The following is a 14,710-nucleotide window of genomic DNA, read 5'->3' as shown; positions in this document are numbered from 1 at the left end:
TCGCTCGTTAGGATTAAATGTTTAAGCCTGGTAATAGGCTGTTCTTTATATTGCCATGCTTCTGTCCTGGGACAAGTAGACTTGTCTAAGTACTGCAACAAATAAGAAGTAACATCGAGCACACAATAAAGTCAAACCATGCATTTATTAATACTTGAAGCGCATGATTATCTGTCCCCTACAACTGTAAGGTCACCTGGCTATCTACTCCAATATTCATGTAAATAAAACATTGAACTTATAATAAAATAAAAATACACATTTATTTCTTAATTATAATTACACATGGCACAAAAATAAAGTGAACAAGCACCAATTTATTAATACTAAATATAACACTATCTCTTAGTCGCAGGGCACGTATCCATCCAAGCCATATCGACAGAGGAGATCTAGGAAGAACTCTCCTTTGTAATTTGAGGTAAGGTCGGTGACTTTCAACTCGTGGTCTAGACTCATCGTAGACGAGGAGTTACTAGTTACAGGAGGCCATCTGACTGGTACCAGCTTTGTTGGTGTTGGTGTTGGATTTCTGCAATATATAGATGTAATTACTATATGCAGTTTTCATACCATCATCTGGTGAGCATAAAAATTATATTATAAGCTAGCGGACCGCACAGACGTTGTCCTGCAAAAATTTATTCAAGTCGATCCAGTTGTAGTAGAGATAAATAACTTAGATACCGACTGCAGCGCCATCTGCCGGGCTAATTTGTAAATCTAAACCATTCAGGTCGACACCCAAACGCATACAAAAAAATCATTCAAATCGGTCCAGCCGTTTAGGATCTCAGTGACAAACACACGCACAGAAGAAATATATTTAAAAATATTTCCTAAAATGATTTTTAAGCTTCGCCTATGGTAATACTGTACTTTCCGCTTATATGCGACTTCTGTCTATGGAGTTTGAAGTACGTAACTGCTTACATTTTACTTTTATCAAATAATAGACGGAGACACGTTGAGAACATCATGAAGACGATTGTCTAATTACGAATCGCGCGGGTGATGAATGGGATTATTTGGTAGAAACATTGAGACTTGGATGTCATGTTTTACGACAGGAGTTTGCTTAAATTGCAAGTTTGGTTTTATTACACGCCATTATTCCTTCATCATGAAATTCAAAGCGCATATCGACTAAGCTTTACGACTTTAACTATAGGCTTAGTATCTCTATTCAGTTTTAGTTAAGCACATAATGCTATTCCTCCAACGTGAAATCGAATTAGTACGTTTTAAGAAAACTTTATAATGCCTTACATTATCTACTTAAAATCGGTACATGTTTCAATATACACTAACGGCAAAGTCACATAGCTACCGTTGCCATCATATTTTAGCCCATAAGCACAAATTCCATAAAGAGCAACCAAAAACCTGCAAGGTTAAACCCGTTCTTAGACTCGGATTAACTCTGGTCAGCAAGGTGGCCCGATTTGATATTCTTTGAAATTTAAATTAGCGATTACACTCACCCGTACTTCATAAAATTTGTTAACAAAGTTGTTATCCGATCGATGAACATCCGATCCGGCTTCGATAGAACCATCGGAACTCCTCCAGGTTTGAAGATGTAAAAAATGTCATCCGAATGTGACGCTCCTTTTAGTCGGCTTTTGTACCCAAAAAGGGCTTTAGCAAAATTCCTGTTGCCCAAATAAGAAAATATATACGAATACACGGGCTGATCAGAATATTTGACCATCAGCTTCGAAAAAGCATCCGCTGTTGAATACGCCATCCAATCAGAATAAAAGTTTACAACGCCTTGAACAGCATCTTTGGTAATCGTTTTATTCATAAAATAATAAGATCGAAGTTTGCCTTCTATAACCTTCTTAACTTCCGGAGAAAATTGCGAAAAAATCGAAGGTAATTTCTGATTAAAATTTTCTTCAAAATCTGCAAAAGTCCTGTCATTGTTAAGTCCATAAAATAGCATTCCTTCAACATCCATAAAGCCTGATATAATTGGTACTTTATTGAAATTACCCGACACAATTGTGTCGCGTGGAGTATCATGGAAGAATGGATTAGAGAAGTTGCTGTCAATACAAGGAGAGTACTTAAAATATCGGGGATTTATCGATGTATCTCCGCAGTTATTCAAAAGATCTACAATATTCGCAGTTTTAAACACCTCATAAACTTCCTGTTCATTAGTAACTTTTCTGAATTTCTCAGCGTCTTCAAAAGCTGGTTTCTTGGATTCATGATTAAAAGCCCAAGGTGCTAAAGGCGTTCCACTTAGTAAAATAGCTTTATGAAACAGTCCTTCACTGGATTTCGATAGCATGTGCATTCCTGCGGCGCTGGCTCCGGCACTCTGACCAGATATTGTCACGTTGTCCGGATCTCCACCGAAAGCTGCTATGTTATTCTTTATCCACTTCAAAGCCGCCACTTGGTCTTTTAAGCCCAAGTTAGCAGTATTATTTAAACATAGAAATCCTAGCACTCCGACTCTGTAATTTATAACAACAACTACAACATTCTTCTCGACTAGAAATTCAGCGTCATAATGCCATTTGCTTCCGTAATAATATGCCCCCCCGTGTATGAACATCATGACTGGTAGCTTGTGACCGGGCTTAGCTCCTTGAGGAGAGTACACGTCGAGTTCTAAGCAGTCTTCTGTTCCAAATCTCAGCAATGAAACGGCTTGCGAACATGATCCAAAACGGTGTACCGCGTCGAACACTCCTCGCCACTTGGGGGGTTTCTTTGGTAGCTAGAAAATAAAATTAGAATTAAGCAATAAAGTCATAACAAGTTCCTTTTCCAATTGATGAGCATCAAGTGATTAGTACTGGAAACGTCGCATGGAAGATTTTGTACAGAGATATTTTATTTCCTTTGATAGGTCTAAGATTCGGATGTCCAGAATTTGCATATAATAAGTTTATCTTATAAATTGTTTATTGTAGCATAAGTACAAATTGCGTATTTATTTTTTATGTATGAAATAGGAATATCATTATTTTGTTGATATTTAAGTATTCTAAGCTCCTCGCAAGACAGTCAAGTACTCGAGAATTGCCTACGTTCTCTGGTGAGCCCGAGGAATGGTCTCTTTTTTATAGTCAATTTACATCAACAACAAAATTATGCGGCTATAGCGATGACGAGAATATAGCCCGACTCGCGCGATGTTTGAAGGGACGAGCACGTGACGCAGTGTACGCGCTTCTTGTTAGCGCTAGCAATCTCGATCGCATTATCAGCACATTAAAATTACGTTTCGGCCGACCAGAAAATATCATCGAAATTTTATTGAATAAAATTCATGCAATACGTGACATACGTCACGACGACATAGACCGTCTAATAGAGTTCGCGACGGCTGTGCAGAATGTCACGGCGACTATGAAATCAACCGAAGAAATAGGACATTTAATGAATCCAACGTTAATACGAGAAATTGTGAGTAAGCTGCCATCGACGTTACGATATCAATGGGCGATACATGCAGCGAGCTTAGGCGTGAATACCGTCACGCTGTCACATATATCGGAGTGGCTTATGACAATGGCCAACGCTGCTTCATTCATCAGTCCTCTGACCACCAAGACGTCTAGTGATGTGAAACCACCGACCAGACCGGATCCTAGACCTTGGAGACCAGCAGTGATGGCGACGACTCCAACGGCAGTAAATTTATCCTGTACTCTTTGCGGCGATGCGCATGACATACAAAGCTGTGAGAGGTTCATACAGATGACGACAGACGATCGTTGGAAATTCGTAACTGAGAAGAAGTTGTGTTTTTCATGTTTGTCCAGCCGACATCAATTAAGAGCTTGTGAAAAAAAGACGAAGTGTGCTGTTCGCGACTGCATGAGGGTTCATCACACTTTGCTCCACGCTGTGCGACGCATCATGAAGATTGATAATGCTGTCAACCACACGGACAAGACCGTTAATACTCTCAACAGTGCGAATCGGCATGTATTTTTAAAAGTGGTTCCAGTTGTAGTATCCGGAGCGAAAGGTGACGTGCTAACCTATGCACTTTTAGACGAGGGAGCAGCAGTGACACTCGTGAACTCGTCACTTCTGGAGAGAGCTGGCATCACTGGACCGACGTCGAGCCTTCGCATCCGCGGCGCGTCCGGCATGACAACCATCGAACCGAACTCTAGACTAGTTTCTTTTAATATTCGCGGAGTAAATGTATCAAATGTATATAATGTAAATAGTGCACGTTCTGTAAATAATCTTAATATATGTGTAGATAGTTTTAGATATAAGAAAATTGTAAACAAATATCCATGGGTGACTGACTATGTAACTGACTATGACATACGGCCTGACATGATTGAACTTCTTATTGGACAAGACAACATTGATTTGATTATTACTAGACAGATAATACAAAGACATAAGACTGGACCAATAGTTTCTAAGACTGACTTAGGCTACGTAGTTCATGGAAATGTAGGACTGGGTAGTGTACCAGACGATACAACTGTTTTACATTTTTGTCGATGCGATGAACTTCACGAGCTGGTCAAGCAGTCTTTCTCCACAGAGTCGTTTGGTGTTAAGCAGACTGACGACTTTCCTCGTTCTCGAGAGGATCAGCTAGCGCTGAGCATCATGGAGCGAACCACTAAGCTCTTACCCGAAGGCAGGTGGGAGACTGGCCTGCTTTGGAAGTCTGACGATCTTCAGCTGCCGGACAGCCTACCGTTGGCTATGAGCCGACTCAACGGTGTCCAGAAGAAAATGGTGAGGTACCCAGAGTTTGCTTCTCAGTACAGGTCTAAGATAGAAGAGAATTTGGACAAAGGGTACATCACGAAAATTCAACCAGGAGATCCTGCGACTAAGACTAGGATCTGGTACTTGCCGCATTTTGCAGTCTTCAACCCCAACAAACCGAACAAGCTGCGGATTGTTTTAGACTGTGCTGCGAAGTCTGGTGGTAAGTCATTTAATGATTTCCTACTGCGAGGACCTGACTTTTTGACATCACTACCAGCAGTCTTATTAAAGTTCCGGACAGGAAAGTTTGCTGTGACAGCGGACATACAGGAAATGTTCCACAGAGTTCTCATCCGACCGGAAGATAGACATGCTCAGAGAATTTTGTGGGATGGCGAAACTTACATCATGAACGTCATGACCTTTGGTGCTGTATGCTCGCCGTCATCAGCACAATTTGTTAAAAATATAAATGCTCGTAGGTATGAGACGACAAAACCTGAAGCATATAAAGCAATTGTTGATCACCACTATGTCGATGATTATATCCACTCTTTCGATCATGAAGATGATCTGATCCGGGTGGTGGATGACGTGGTACACATTCATGTTTCAGGTGGGTTTAACTTACGTAATTTTGTATCGAACTCAAAACGTTTACTAGCTCATTTACCGGCTGAGAAACTTGCCCCGAGCTGTCTGAAAATCCTCTCAGACGTTAAAGATGACCAGGTTGAAAGAGTACTCGGAGTGCGTTGGGATCGAGAGACTGACGAATTTCTATTTCATTTGAAGTTCCCGAAGGTGAGCGAAGCTATTAAGACAGGCATTAAAAGACCGACTAAACGCGAAGTGATGAGACTTATTATGTCTCTATTTGACCCGTTAGGTTTTTTGCTTTACGTCACCGTGAAGGGTCGTATTCTGCTGCAGACCATATGGAAGTCAAATGTTGGTTGGGATGACGAAGTTGAGCTTAGCCAGTTTGAAAAATGGCAGTCTTGGTTGACTGAGCTTCAAAAGACCAGTGAATTCAGGACTCCACGTTGGTTGTTTAACGACGGATGTGGCAAGCAAGAACCGCCAGAACTTCATATTTTTTGCGATGCAAGCAGCAAAGCTTTCGCCAGTGTGGCATATTTACGAGACAAAACGACTGATGGCAAATGGCACGTGTCTTTTGTCATTGCACGCGCACGTGTTGCACCTCTTAAAGTGATGAGTATCCCTCGACTTGAGCTACAAGCTGCGCTTATGGGTGCAAGACTAGCTCACACTTTGAAGAAAAATATAGACGTGAGTACCGTGACCTACTGGTCTGACTCAAAGACCGTGTTAAGTTGGCTTAGGTCTGACAGTGGCCGTTTCAAGCCTTTCGTAGCCCATCGCGTCAGTGAGATTTCTGAGCTGACTGAGGTCAGTCACTGGAGGTGGGTACCTTCAGGACTAAATGCTGCAGATGACGCCACAAGGGAGACTGTTGCCGAGGACAACACACGATGGATGAATGGACCGTCATTTCTACGTGAGCCCAAAGAGACCTGGCCACAAGATGATTCTGTCATAAGTCTGGACCCTGACGACGTCGAGGTTAAGGTTAACACCATTACTCTAATGACTGTAGAGCTACCCGATGACAGTCGTTTTTCCCGATACTGGAGACTTATCAGGAGCACCGCTTGGTTTATGCGTGCAGTACACAACTGGATGCACAAGAGTAGCAAGCGACACGGTGAGTTGACAGCCGACGAAGTTAAAGTAGCGGAGCTAATCTGGATTAGAGAAAGCCAAAGACGAATGTTCTCAGACGATATAGAAAGTGTCAAGAAAACCGGACAAGTGAAGCGAGATTCTCCGCTCCGTCAGCTTACACCATTTTTAGACAAGGACGGCATCCTCCGTGTTCGTGGGAGGATCTGCAGAGCAGATGGTGATAACGATTTCAGGCACCCTATAATTTTGAATCCAAAAGACAAATATGTCAAATTACAACTTATGCAGTATCACGTGGACTCAGCACATAATGGACGCGAACGTGTGCTGCATGAAGTGAGACGACGATTCTGGATAATAAATGGACGTAATGCAGTAAAGATGACATGGAATGACTGTCAGTTCTGCAAGAACAGTCGTGCGAAGCCCTCGCCACCACTCATGGCTGATTTACCAGATGTTAGATTGAAGGAGGTCAGTCGACCTTTCACTTACACCGGGTTAGATTATTTCGGTCCAATTATAGTGAAGGTTGGACGTAGACACGAGAAAAGATGGGTAGCACTATTTACATGTCTGACAGTTCGCTCTATCCATCTGGAGTTGGTTCACGATTTGACAACCAGCTCCGTGTTGATGAGCCTCAGACGGCTGATAGCGAGACGAGGCTGTCCAAGTATTATTTTCAGCGACAACGCGACTACCTTTCGTGGGGCTGACCGTGAACTGAAGCGAGCTGTACAAGCTATCGACAAAGACGAACTCATCACCTTCGGTAGCCTCCGACACTTGGAGTGGCGATTCATAGCCCCTGACGCACCTCATATGGGTGGATGCTGGGAGCGGCTCGTGAGATCCGTCAAAACAAGCTTGCGAGTAACGCTCAAGACCAGAACACCTAACGATCAGACTTTAATGACACTCCTGGCTGAGGCTGAATTCATGGTGAATTCAAGACCACTGACATACGTACCTCTTGATTTTGACGACGACTTACCCTTGACTCCGAATGATTTTTTACTACCAAAGACAGAATTTATTGACCATCCTTTCGGAATGTTTACGGACCATGATTTACTGAAACGGACTTGGAGAGAATCTCAACGACTTGCAGACTTGATTTGGAAACGCTGGGTCAAGGAGTACTTACCCACTTTGACACGACGAGACAAATGGTACAGAGATTCTGACAGACCACTGGCGATTGGTGACGTCGTAGTTGTTGTTGACTCCCAGCTACCCCGCAACCAGTGGCCGCTTGGCAAGATCGAGCAGGTCTTCCCTGGTAAGGACGACATGGTTCGCGTTGCTAAAGTTCGGACCAGACATGGACTCTACACAAGACCGGCGACGAAACTGTGCAGGTTGGACGTACACTCCTCATCTTGAGTACCAGCCTTCTGGTACTGGAGGTGGGGATGTCGTGGCGTGCAACCTCTTTGACAAGACATAAAACCTATAATGACTAGACATAGACAGACTAAGACAGACATTTGAAAATAATTCAAAAATAAATGGAACGAGGGCGTACGTGACCAGCAGCGACGCAGTACATTTTTTGACTTCTGAAAAGACAGACATACAAAAAGACGAAACAGAACGAATAATAATTGACCGTTCTTATATAAGATGTTCAAGTGACCTTCGACCGTTCAAGTAGTCATTCGACCGTTCACATACAGAGGGGAACATTTTTATTGTGTGTTATGTAAATGTATAATATATTATATTGTGGTGTTGTGTTTCTGTTAAATTACATTGGGAGATACATCGACGTTTTTGCGCAATGAAGAAAGATGTATTGCAAACACAACTGTCAGTTTAATTTCAAGTATTAGCTTCGTATATTAACATATATTATATACGTACTTAATAGCACTTCGTTTATCGAAGTCGTCGTGGCCTAAAGGATAAGACGTCCGGTGCATTCGTATCTAGCGATGCACCGGTGTTGCAATCCCGCAGACGGGTACCAATTTTTCTAATGAAATACGTACTTAACAAATATTCACGATTGACTTCCACGGTGAAGGAATAGCATCGTGTAATAAAAATTAAACCCACAAAATTATGATTAGTTTTTTAAACAGATGACCACAAGTTCTATAGATGTTGATAGCTAAGTTTTTTGTTAACCTAAAAATCTCGGTCGATTATTCTCGCCAATTATCCACGGTGATTGATTATAAGTTACTAAGCCGATATCCACCCAGCTACCACACAACTAACAATGTCAATTTCACATTCTCTGAGGTTTTCGTAGAACGAAACAATTGTAAACGCACAGAATAAGTTATGCTAAATATTTTAATTCAATTTCCTCACTTCAAATCTCCGGCTGGTCGCATACGGTATCCCGTAGTACCGATTCTGCCCTGAAAGACTTCTCAATCCTCGCAGCTGTCCCTGTTCCACACTCACGATCGGTGTAAAAATATTAAACGTACAATAAACATTATTTAAATGCAATAGTACGAAAAGTAATATCATGTTCACGAATTAACTTTATAATTTCGCATATAAAACAAAAACATATATTTAGCATATATTTTCACGAAATTTTATATGCAAATCACGTTTAGGTTTTTGCTCTTTGTGGAATACTTAAATAAAAAATCACAGCGTGTAAATAATACTTTGATAAATGTGATACGCGTGTATCACAAGTTTTTTTAATAACAGCTCGTTGGTAAGTCCATATTTTTTTAGTAAAAAGTAAATGTTATAACTGTTTGGAGGCTACGGGTAGACTGGCGACTGTACAATGTCTCAATTCGTGTTGTGCAAGGACGGGTTGCGTGCTCACTGGTTTCTTGTTATACAATATTTTGTGTCATAGAACGATTTCCAATAAGTAACACATATCGAAGATGCTATCGATCAAGTTAAAGTTAATCTATTTTGCTTTTTTTCCTGCCTAAGCCTTGAGAGGCTATGTCAGCGTAGTCCTAATGTGTAGGTGAGCTCTCGGGGCTCAAACCAGGAGGCGTTAGCAACACTGGCCCCACCAAGAGCCGTGCTTCGCTGAATCTCCCACCGGATCGGAAACGCGACCCACTGAGAAGATCTGGCGAGAAACTCAGTGGGCCATATATTGCTAATGATTGTAATAACGCCCCATCTGTCCAAATCGGTACGGACGGTACGGCCTGTTTCGCGGCAAAAATAGACAGGGTGCTGGTACATTACTATGTTCAAGACATGCTGCATCAACAGTGTTTATGAAAGTTGATCAGTTTTACGAAAACCATAAGTGTGATTTTAATTAAGAAACACATTTGTGGGTGTCGAGAAACGTATAAATAGTTGTGGTACTCTTTTAAATCCTTAAAAGAGAAGTTTAACACAAAATTTCTAAAAAGTTTACATTCATAAATGTTTAAATATTTCTCTTTTTCTTCGCCTTATAGGATCCCCACTAGGTGAGGTCGGCATAGGGAATTTTTCTATTCACACACTCCATCCATGTCTTCTTCGGTCGACCTCTTCCCCCTCTACCTTGCACACCATTTCCATACATCTCCTAGTTCTCACTACGCATCACATGTCCACACCACGCTAGCCGTCCGCTCTTTAATTTGTTAAATGTTTAAATACTATCGGAACATATTTTTTTGTTTTTTAAACATACACATTATAAGTATATTAAACAAACCGAACACACGACTTACGCGCGCCGGTTTTCAGGCTGTATTCCAACAACCTTAAACCAAAAAACAGCGTTCACAAAAATACATTTATTTATGCATTTAATCCCACTATTATTTAAGCATCTGTGATGTTATTATATTAATTATGAACATAAACAATGTTGCTCGACGAGCCAGCATTTTCATTTGAATCCATTATAAAGTTTTAACTCGAAGATAATGAGTTGCAATTCGTCGTAACGAAGAGATGTAAACTGGAACGTTCTGAAAGCGAAAATTCAACGTCATTCTCAGAATTTAATGCGGAAAACCGACATAGAGCAGCTGGGTCGCTACGAGTGGCTATCGAGTTAGCCGGCACCAAAGAATATTAATACTCGTAAGTAGATGGATGGTAGATTAGGTATTCTTTCGGAGGGCAGAAGAGATCATCATTGTAGAAAAAGAAGTGGGAAACACACGTACTTTCCGATAGTACGTTTCCGACATAGTTTCATTATGGTATCGTGGAATTTCCTGTGAAAATTATCAAGTTGTTCATTAACTCGAACCTTAACTAAAACCCGTATCGGACTTGTTTAGTTCTCTTCTGTTTTAGACAGGCTTATCATAGACACCATTGCATGGCTCCAAGCTAGGATATTCTTCGGGGCCGTATACCCATACTATACCGAAAAGACAAGACAAGAGCTAATATTTCGGATATCGAGAGCGATTGTACCTAGACCTTTTGGTGCATTAGAGAGCCAAAGAGGGGAACATAGTTGTGTAACATTAGAGCCGTTAATAAGCATGCCCGTCTATGTCTTCAGAACGAATCTATGAGAGTAAAGATCTTGCTGCATCCCTGGCAGCGTGAGAATTAAAACGGCGCGCGAGTCCTTCATACAATTTGCATGTTTGCGCAGTTTATAACAATTAGCCGTCGTTTCCTGGGTATTTTTCTTTATTACCCGGATTAACAAGTCCCACGGCTCGCCTGGGATCATACAGTCTATGTTAAGACAGTCAGATTTTTTTATTGCTTAGATGGGTGGACGAGCTCACAGCCCACCTGGTGTTAAGTGGTTACTGGAGCCCATAGACATCTACAACGTAAATACGCCACCCACCTTGAGATATAAGTTCTAAAATCTCAGTATAGTTACAACGGCTGTCCTACCTTTCAGACCGAAACACATTACTGCTTCACGGCAGAAATAGCTAAGACCTACCCCCGCGCGGACTCACAAGAGGTCCTACCACCAGTGTTATAGGAACCTTTTTCTTTAAATACCAAGGGCAAATTATTTACCACTTCGTGTTAATACACTATATATGGTATTTTATATTATTTTGTCCCGCTTTATCAAGTGTACTTTTTTAAAGCTGGAAGTTTTTCGATTTTAGGGAAAATTTTAGTACGAATTACAGTTAATTCAACCATTTAATGCATATTATTCTTTCAAAGTAACAACGACACAATTCATAGAAACTGTTTCTTCTTTGGTTTTGGTGTTTAAGGTAGTATATGAACGTTTTAGATATGCGACCGCGTTATTAAGTACTCCCGGGTCGCTTAAAAATTGCGCAGCGTAATGCCCGATTGCGCAAACATTATAATCCGCGCAGATTTGCGTTACGGTTTCATGTTTCACTGTGTATTACCCCGACGGCGCTGACTTAATTAGGTTTTATAAATGAATAAATCGTAGCTAGATTGTTGCTGAAGGCATATTTATAATTCGTATCTTAAAGTTCCAGATTTTTTAATGGTATATCCATAATCTGATAGGTCAGTTAGCGTAATAGAAAAACTCGGAGTACTTTGACAATATCAGGGATTCAACAGCTTTGAGATTACTGGTGTTAGGACCTCTTGTGAGTCCACACGGGTAGGTACCATCACCCCGCCTATTTCTGCCGTGAAGCAGTAATGCGTTTCGATTTGAAGGGTGGGGGCAGCCGTTGTAACTATGCTTGAGACCTTAGAACTTATATCTCTCTCGGGTGTCCATGATGGATTTTCCCTCCTGTTTTGCCTGTATTTAAAAAAAACATTTCTCAAGGTGGGTGGCGCATTTACTTTGTAGATGCCTATGGGCTCCAGTAACCACTTAGTTACAAACGTACATACGTCTGAAGCTAATAAAAACGTATTAAAAAGGACGGTAACCATTTACAGTTAGGTGGGCCGAGTGCTCGTCTGCTTACAAAAGCAATAATTAAAATGTCAATGTAATTTGAATACTGCATTGTCATTTAGTTTTTTATGTATTTTTATTGCCCGTGCAGGCAGACGAGCATACGGCCCACTTGATGGTGAGTGGTTACCGTCGCCCGTGGAATTTAGCAATGCCAGGGACACAGCCAAGCCGCTGCTTTCGCATAAGTTATAAATAAGCTATTTTGAGTTAAGCAAGAAGTTTAAAATCTATGATTTAATTCACGATCGAATAGAACTAGATTCAAACAAACGAGAATTCATAATAACGTCTTTAAATATCTTAAAAGACATCCTTGTGAGCACTTGAATGAGTGTAATGTTAACTTCCTCAAACGATCATGATCGGCACGAGTGTCGCGGGAACCGGTCTGAAGCTTTCCGCTGTTGCAGAACGGACTTAGTATCAGCTTTAATGTGGAAAGCTGGGTATGAAGAATGAAATACTGGGTCTATCTATTTCTGTCGCGGAGCAGTTATGGGTTCTGGCTTACAGAAAGTGTACAAATACAATTCATACTTCGATGTAATGTCTCGACATCAGTGGTCATATCCACGTCTTCTCCCGGCTGCGACAGCTACTTGACATCATGTGGCCTGTGAACATTAGTGATGGACATTGGACAGTCCGATCCGAGAGAGGTTTCTATAATAATACCATCAAAGAATGACAGTGATGCGAAATTAGTTTCAAGAAATCGATGTGTTGCATACAATTATTGATCTTCACAGCGGAATATAGGGATCGATTGTTTTGTATAAACCAAGTATCTTGATCTGTCTGTGCGTCATCAGATGACAAGAGACTGTGTTACTGTTACAACGCGCTGCAGCGCCATCCAGTAATGCTACTTTTAGGTACCTCAACCACCGGTCATCATTCTCGTCGAATCCGTCGGTTGCGACGAATGGCTCGATGAGCGAATTAACCCACAGATACAACCCACTGAGTTTCTCGGCGGATCCGGTGGTAGATTCTGCGAAGCTCTTGCTAGGGTTCGTGTTAGCAACGTCGTCAGGTTTGCTCACTTACTCGTCCGGAGAATCTAGTATAGGCCCTCGAGGCTACTAGAATAGGTAAGAAAAAAAAACGCAGCGTCGCATTTTTGTATTCCAGGTCAACAGCTTTCTTAAGTAAATAGTGTAATTAAAATGTAATTTATATTCTAAGAAAACTGCAATTTTTTTAAATTATTTTTTATTGTTTATATGGGTGGACGAGCTCACAGCCCACCTGGTATTAAGTGGTTACTGGAGCCCATAGATATCTACAACGTAGGTAAATGTGCCACCCACCTTGAGATATAAGTTTTAAAGTCTCAAGTATAGTTACAGCGGCTGCCCCACCGTTCAAACCGAAACGCATTACTGCTTCACGGCAGAAACAGGCAAGGTGGTGGTACCTACCCGTGCGGACTCACCAGAGGTCCTACCACCAGTAAAGAAAACTCGGAAATAAAATAGATAGACGTTCTGATTTCGGCTCTGTATAAAAGTTTTTGCTGTTGCCGTAGTCCACAGGCGTGTGTATAAGCAGCCCGCGTTTATGTAAGCTGAAAACTTGGACGTCACCTGAAGCACTCCACAATATCTGTGCTCATAATAGTACTTTACTTTTATGTCCTTACTTGTTCGACTCTGGGTTTTTATTTGCAATTATTTAATTTTTCATTCGTTGCTAAATAGTTGTTGTTACAAACGTATGTGTACGAGTGGGATAGAGATATATTTATCATTGAATTTTAATACGCTTTTATTAGTTTCAGACGTATGTATGCTTGTAACGGAATCTTTGAACATGATTTTGACCCCTTCAAAATGTCGGATTAACTCGAAATTTGGTATACTTATTAAGGATCGATGACAATTCAATATTAAAAAACAATTGAAAAAAAAAACTGAAATGTTTAAATTCAACTAAAAAATTAACAATAAATAATAGTTTAAAAAAAATTATAACAAAATACGCTTTTATAGAAGATTTTCTATTATCTATTATAGTTGGATTCAACTAAAAAATTAGAAATAAATTTAAATAAATTTGAATTAAAAATAGTGTAGAAAAAATGATTTTATTGAAAAAAAAGCGTGGGGTGGATGGTATCAGTAGTTCTAATTTTTAGTTGGATTTTCTATAAAAGGGTATTTTGTTACTTTTTTTAAACTATTATTTATTTGACAATCTAATATAATTAGAAGTGGTCGTGGATTAAAGGACAAGACATTCAAATCACCAATTTTTTTAATGAAATTTGTACTGTACCATCTTAACAAATGACTACACGATGAAGGGAAGCATTCTGCAATGAGAATCAAACTAGCAAACCCAATCAAATATAACTTGTGTAATTATTACATAATTACGACCTCAAGTCTCTGGGTGGGTGGCGGCATTGGCATCGTGATGCTTGTGGACTGCGGCAAAAAA

The 14,710-nt window shown here is 40.6% G+C and overlaps 1 protein-coding gene across 1 annotated transcript; it reads right to left on the bottom strand.

Annotated features, from left to right (window-relative positions):
- Positions 1 to 269: 269 nt before the first annotated feature.
- cce-3 (carboxyl/cholinesterase 3) lies at positions 270 to 9,184 on the bottom strand. Its single transcript, NM_001171920.1, is given in 3 exon segments — positions 270 to 532; positions 1,485 to 2,740; positions 8,755 to 9,184. Coding segments are annotated over 3 exon segments (1,608 nt in total). The 5' UTR covers positions 8,920 to 9,184; the 3' UTR covers positions 270 to 345.
- Positions 9,185 to 14,710: the final 5,526 nt, after the last annotated feature.

Source organism: Bombyx mori, chromosome 19, assembly GCF_030269925.1.
Source record: "Bombyx mori chromosome 19, ASM3026992v2".
NCBI lineage: Eukaryota > Metazoa > Arthropoda > Insecta > Lepidoptera > Bombycidae > Bombyx > Bombyx mori.
Note: the sequence above shows the minus strand (reverse complement) of the source record. Positions and strands in the feature narration are given on the sequence as shown.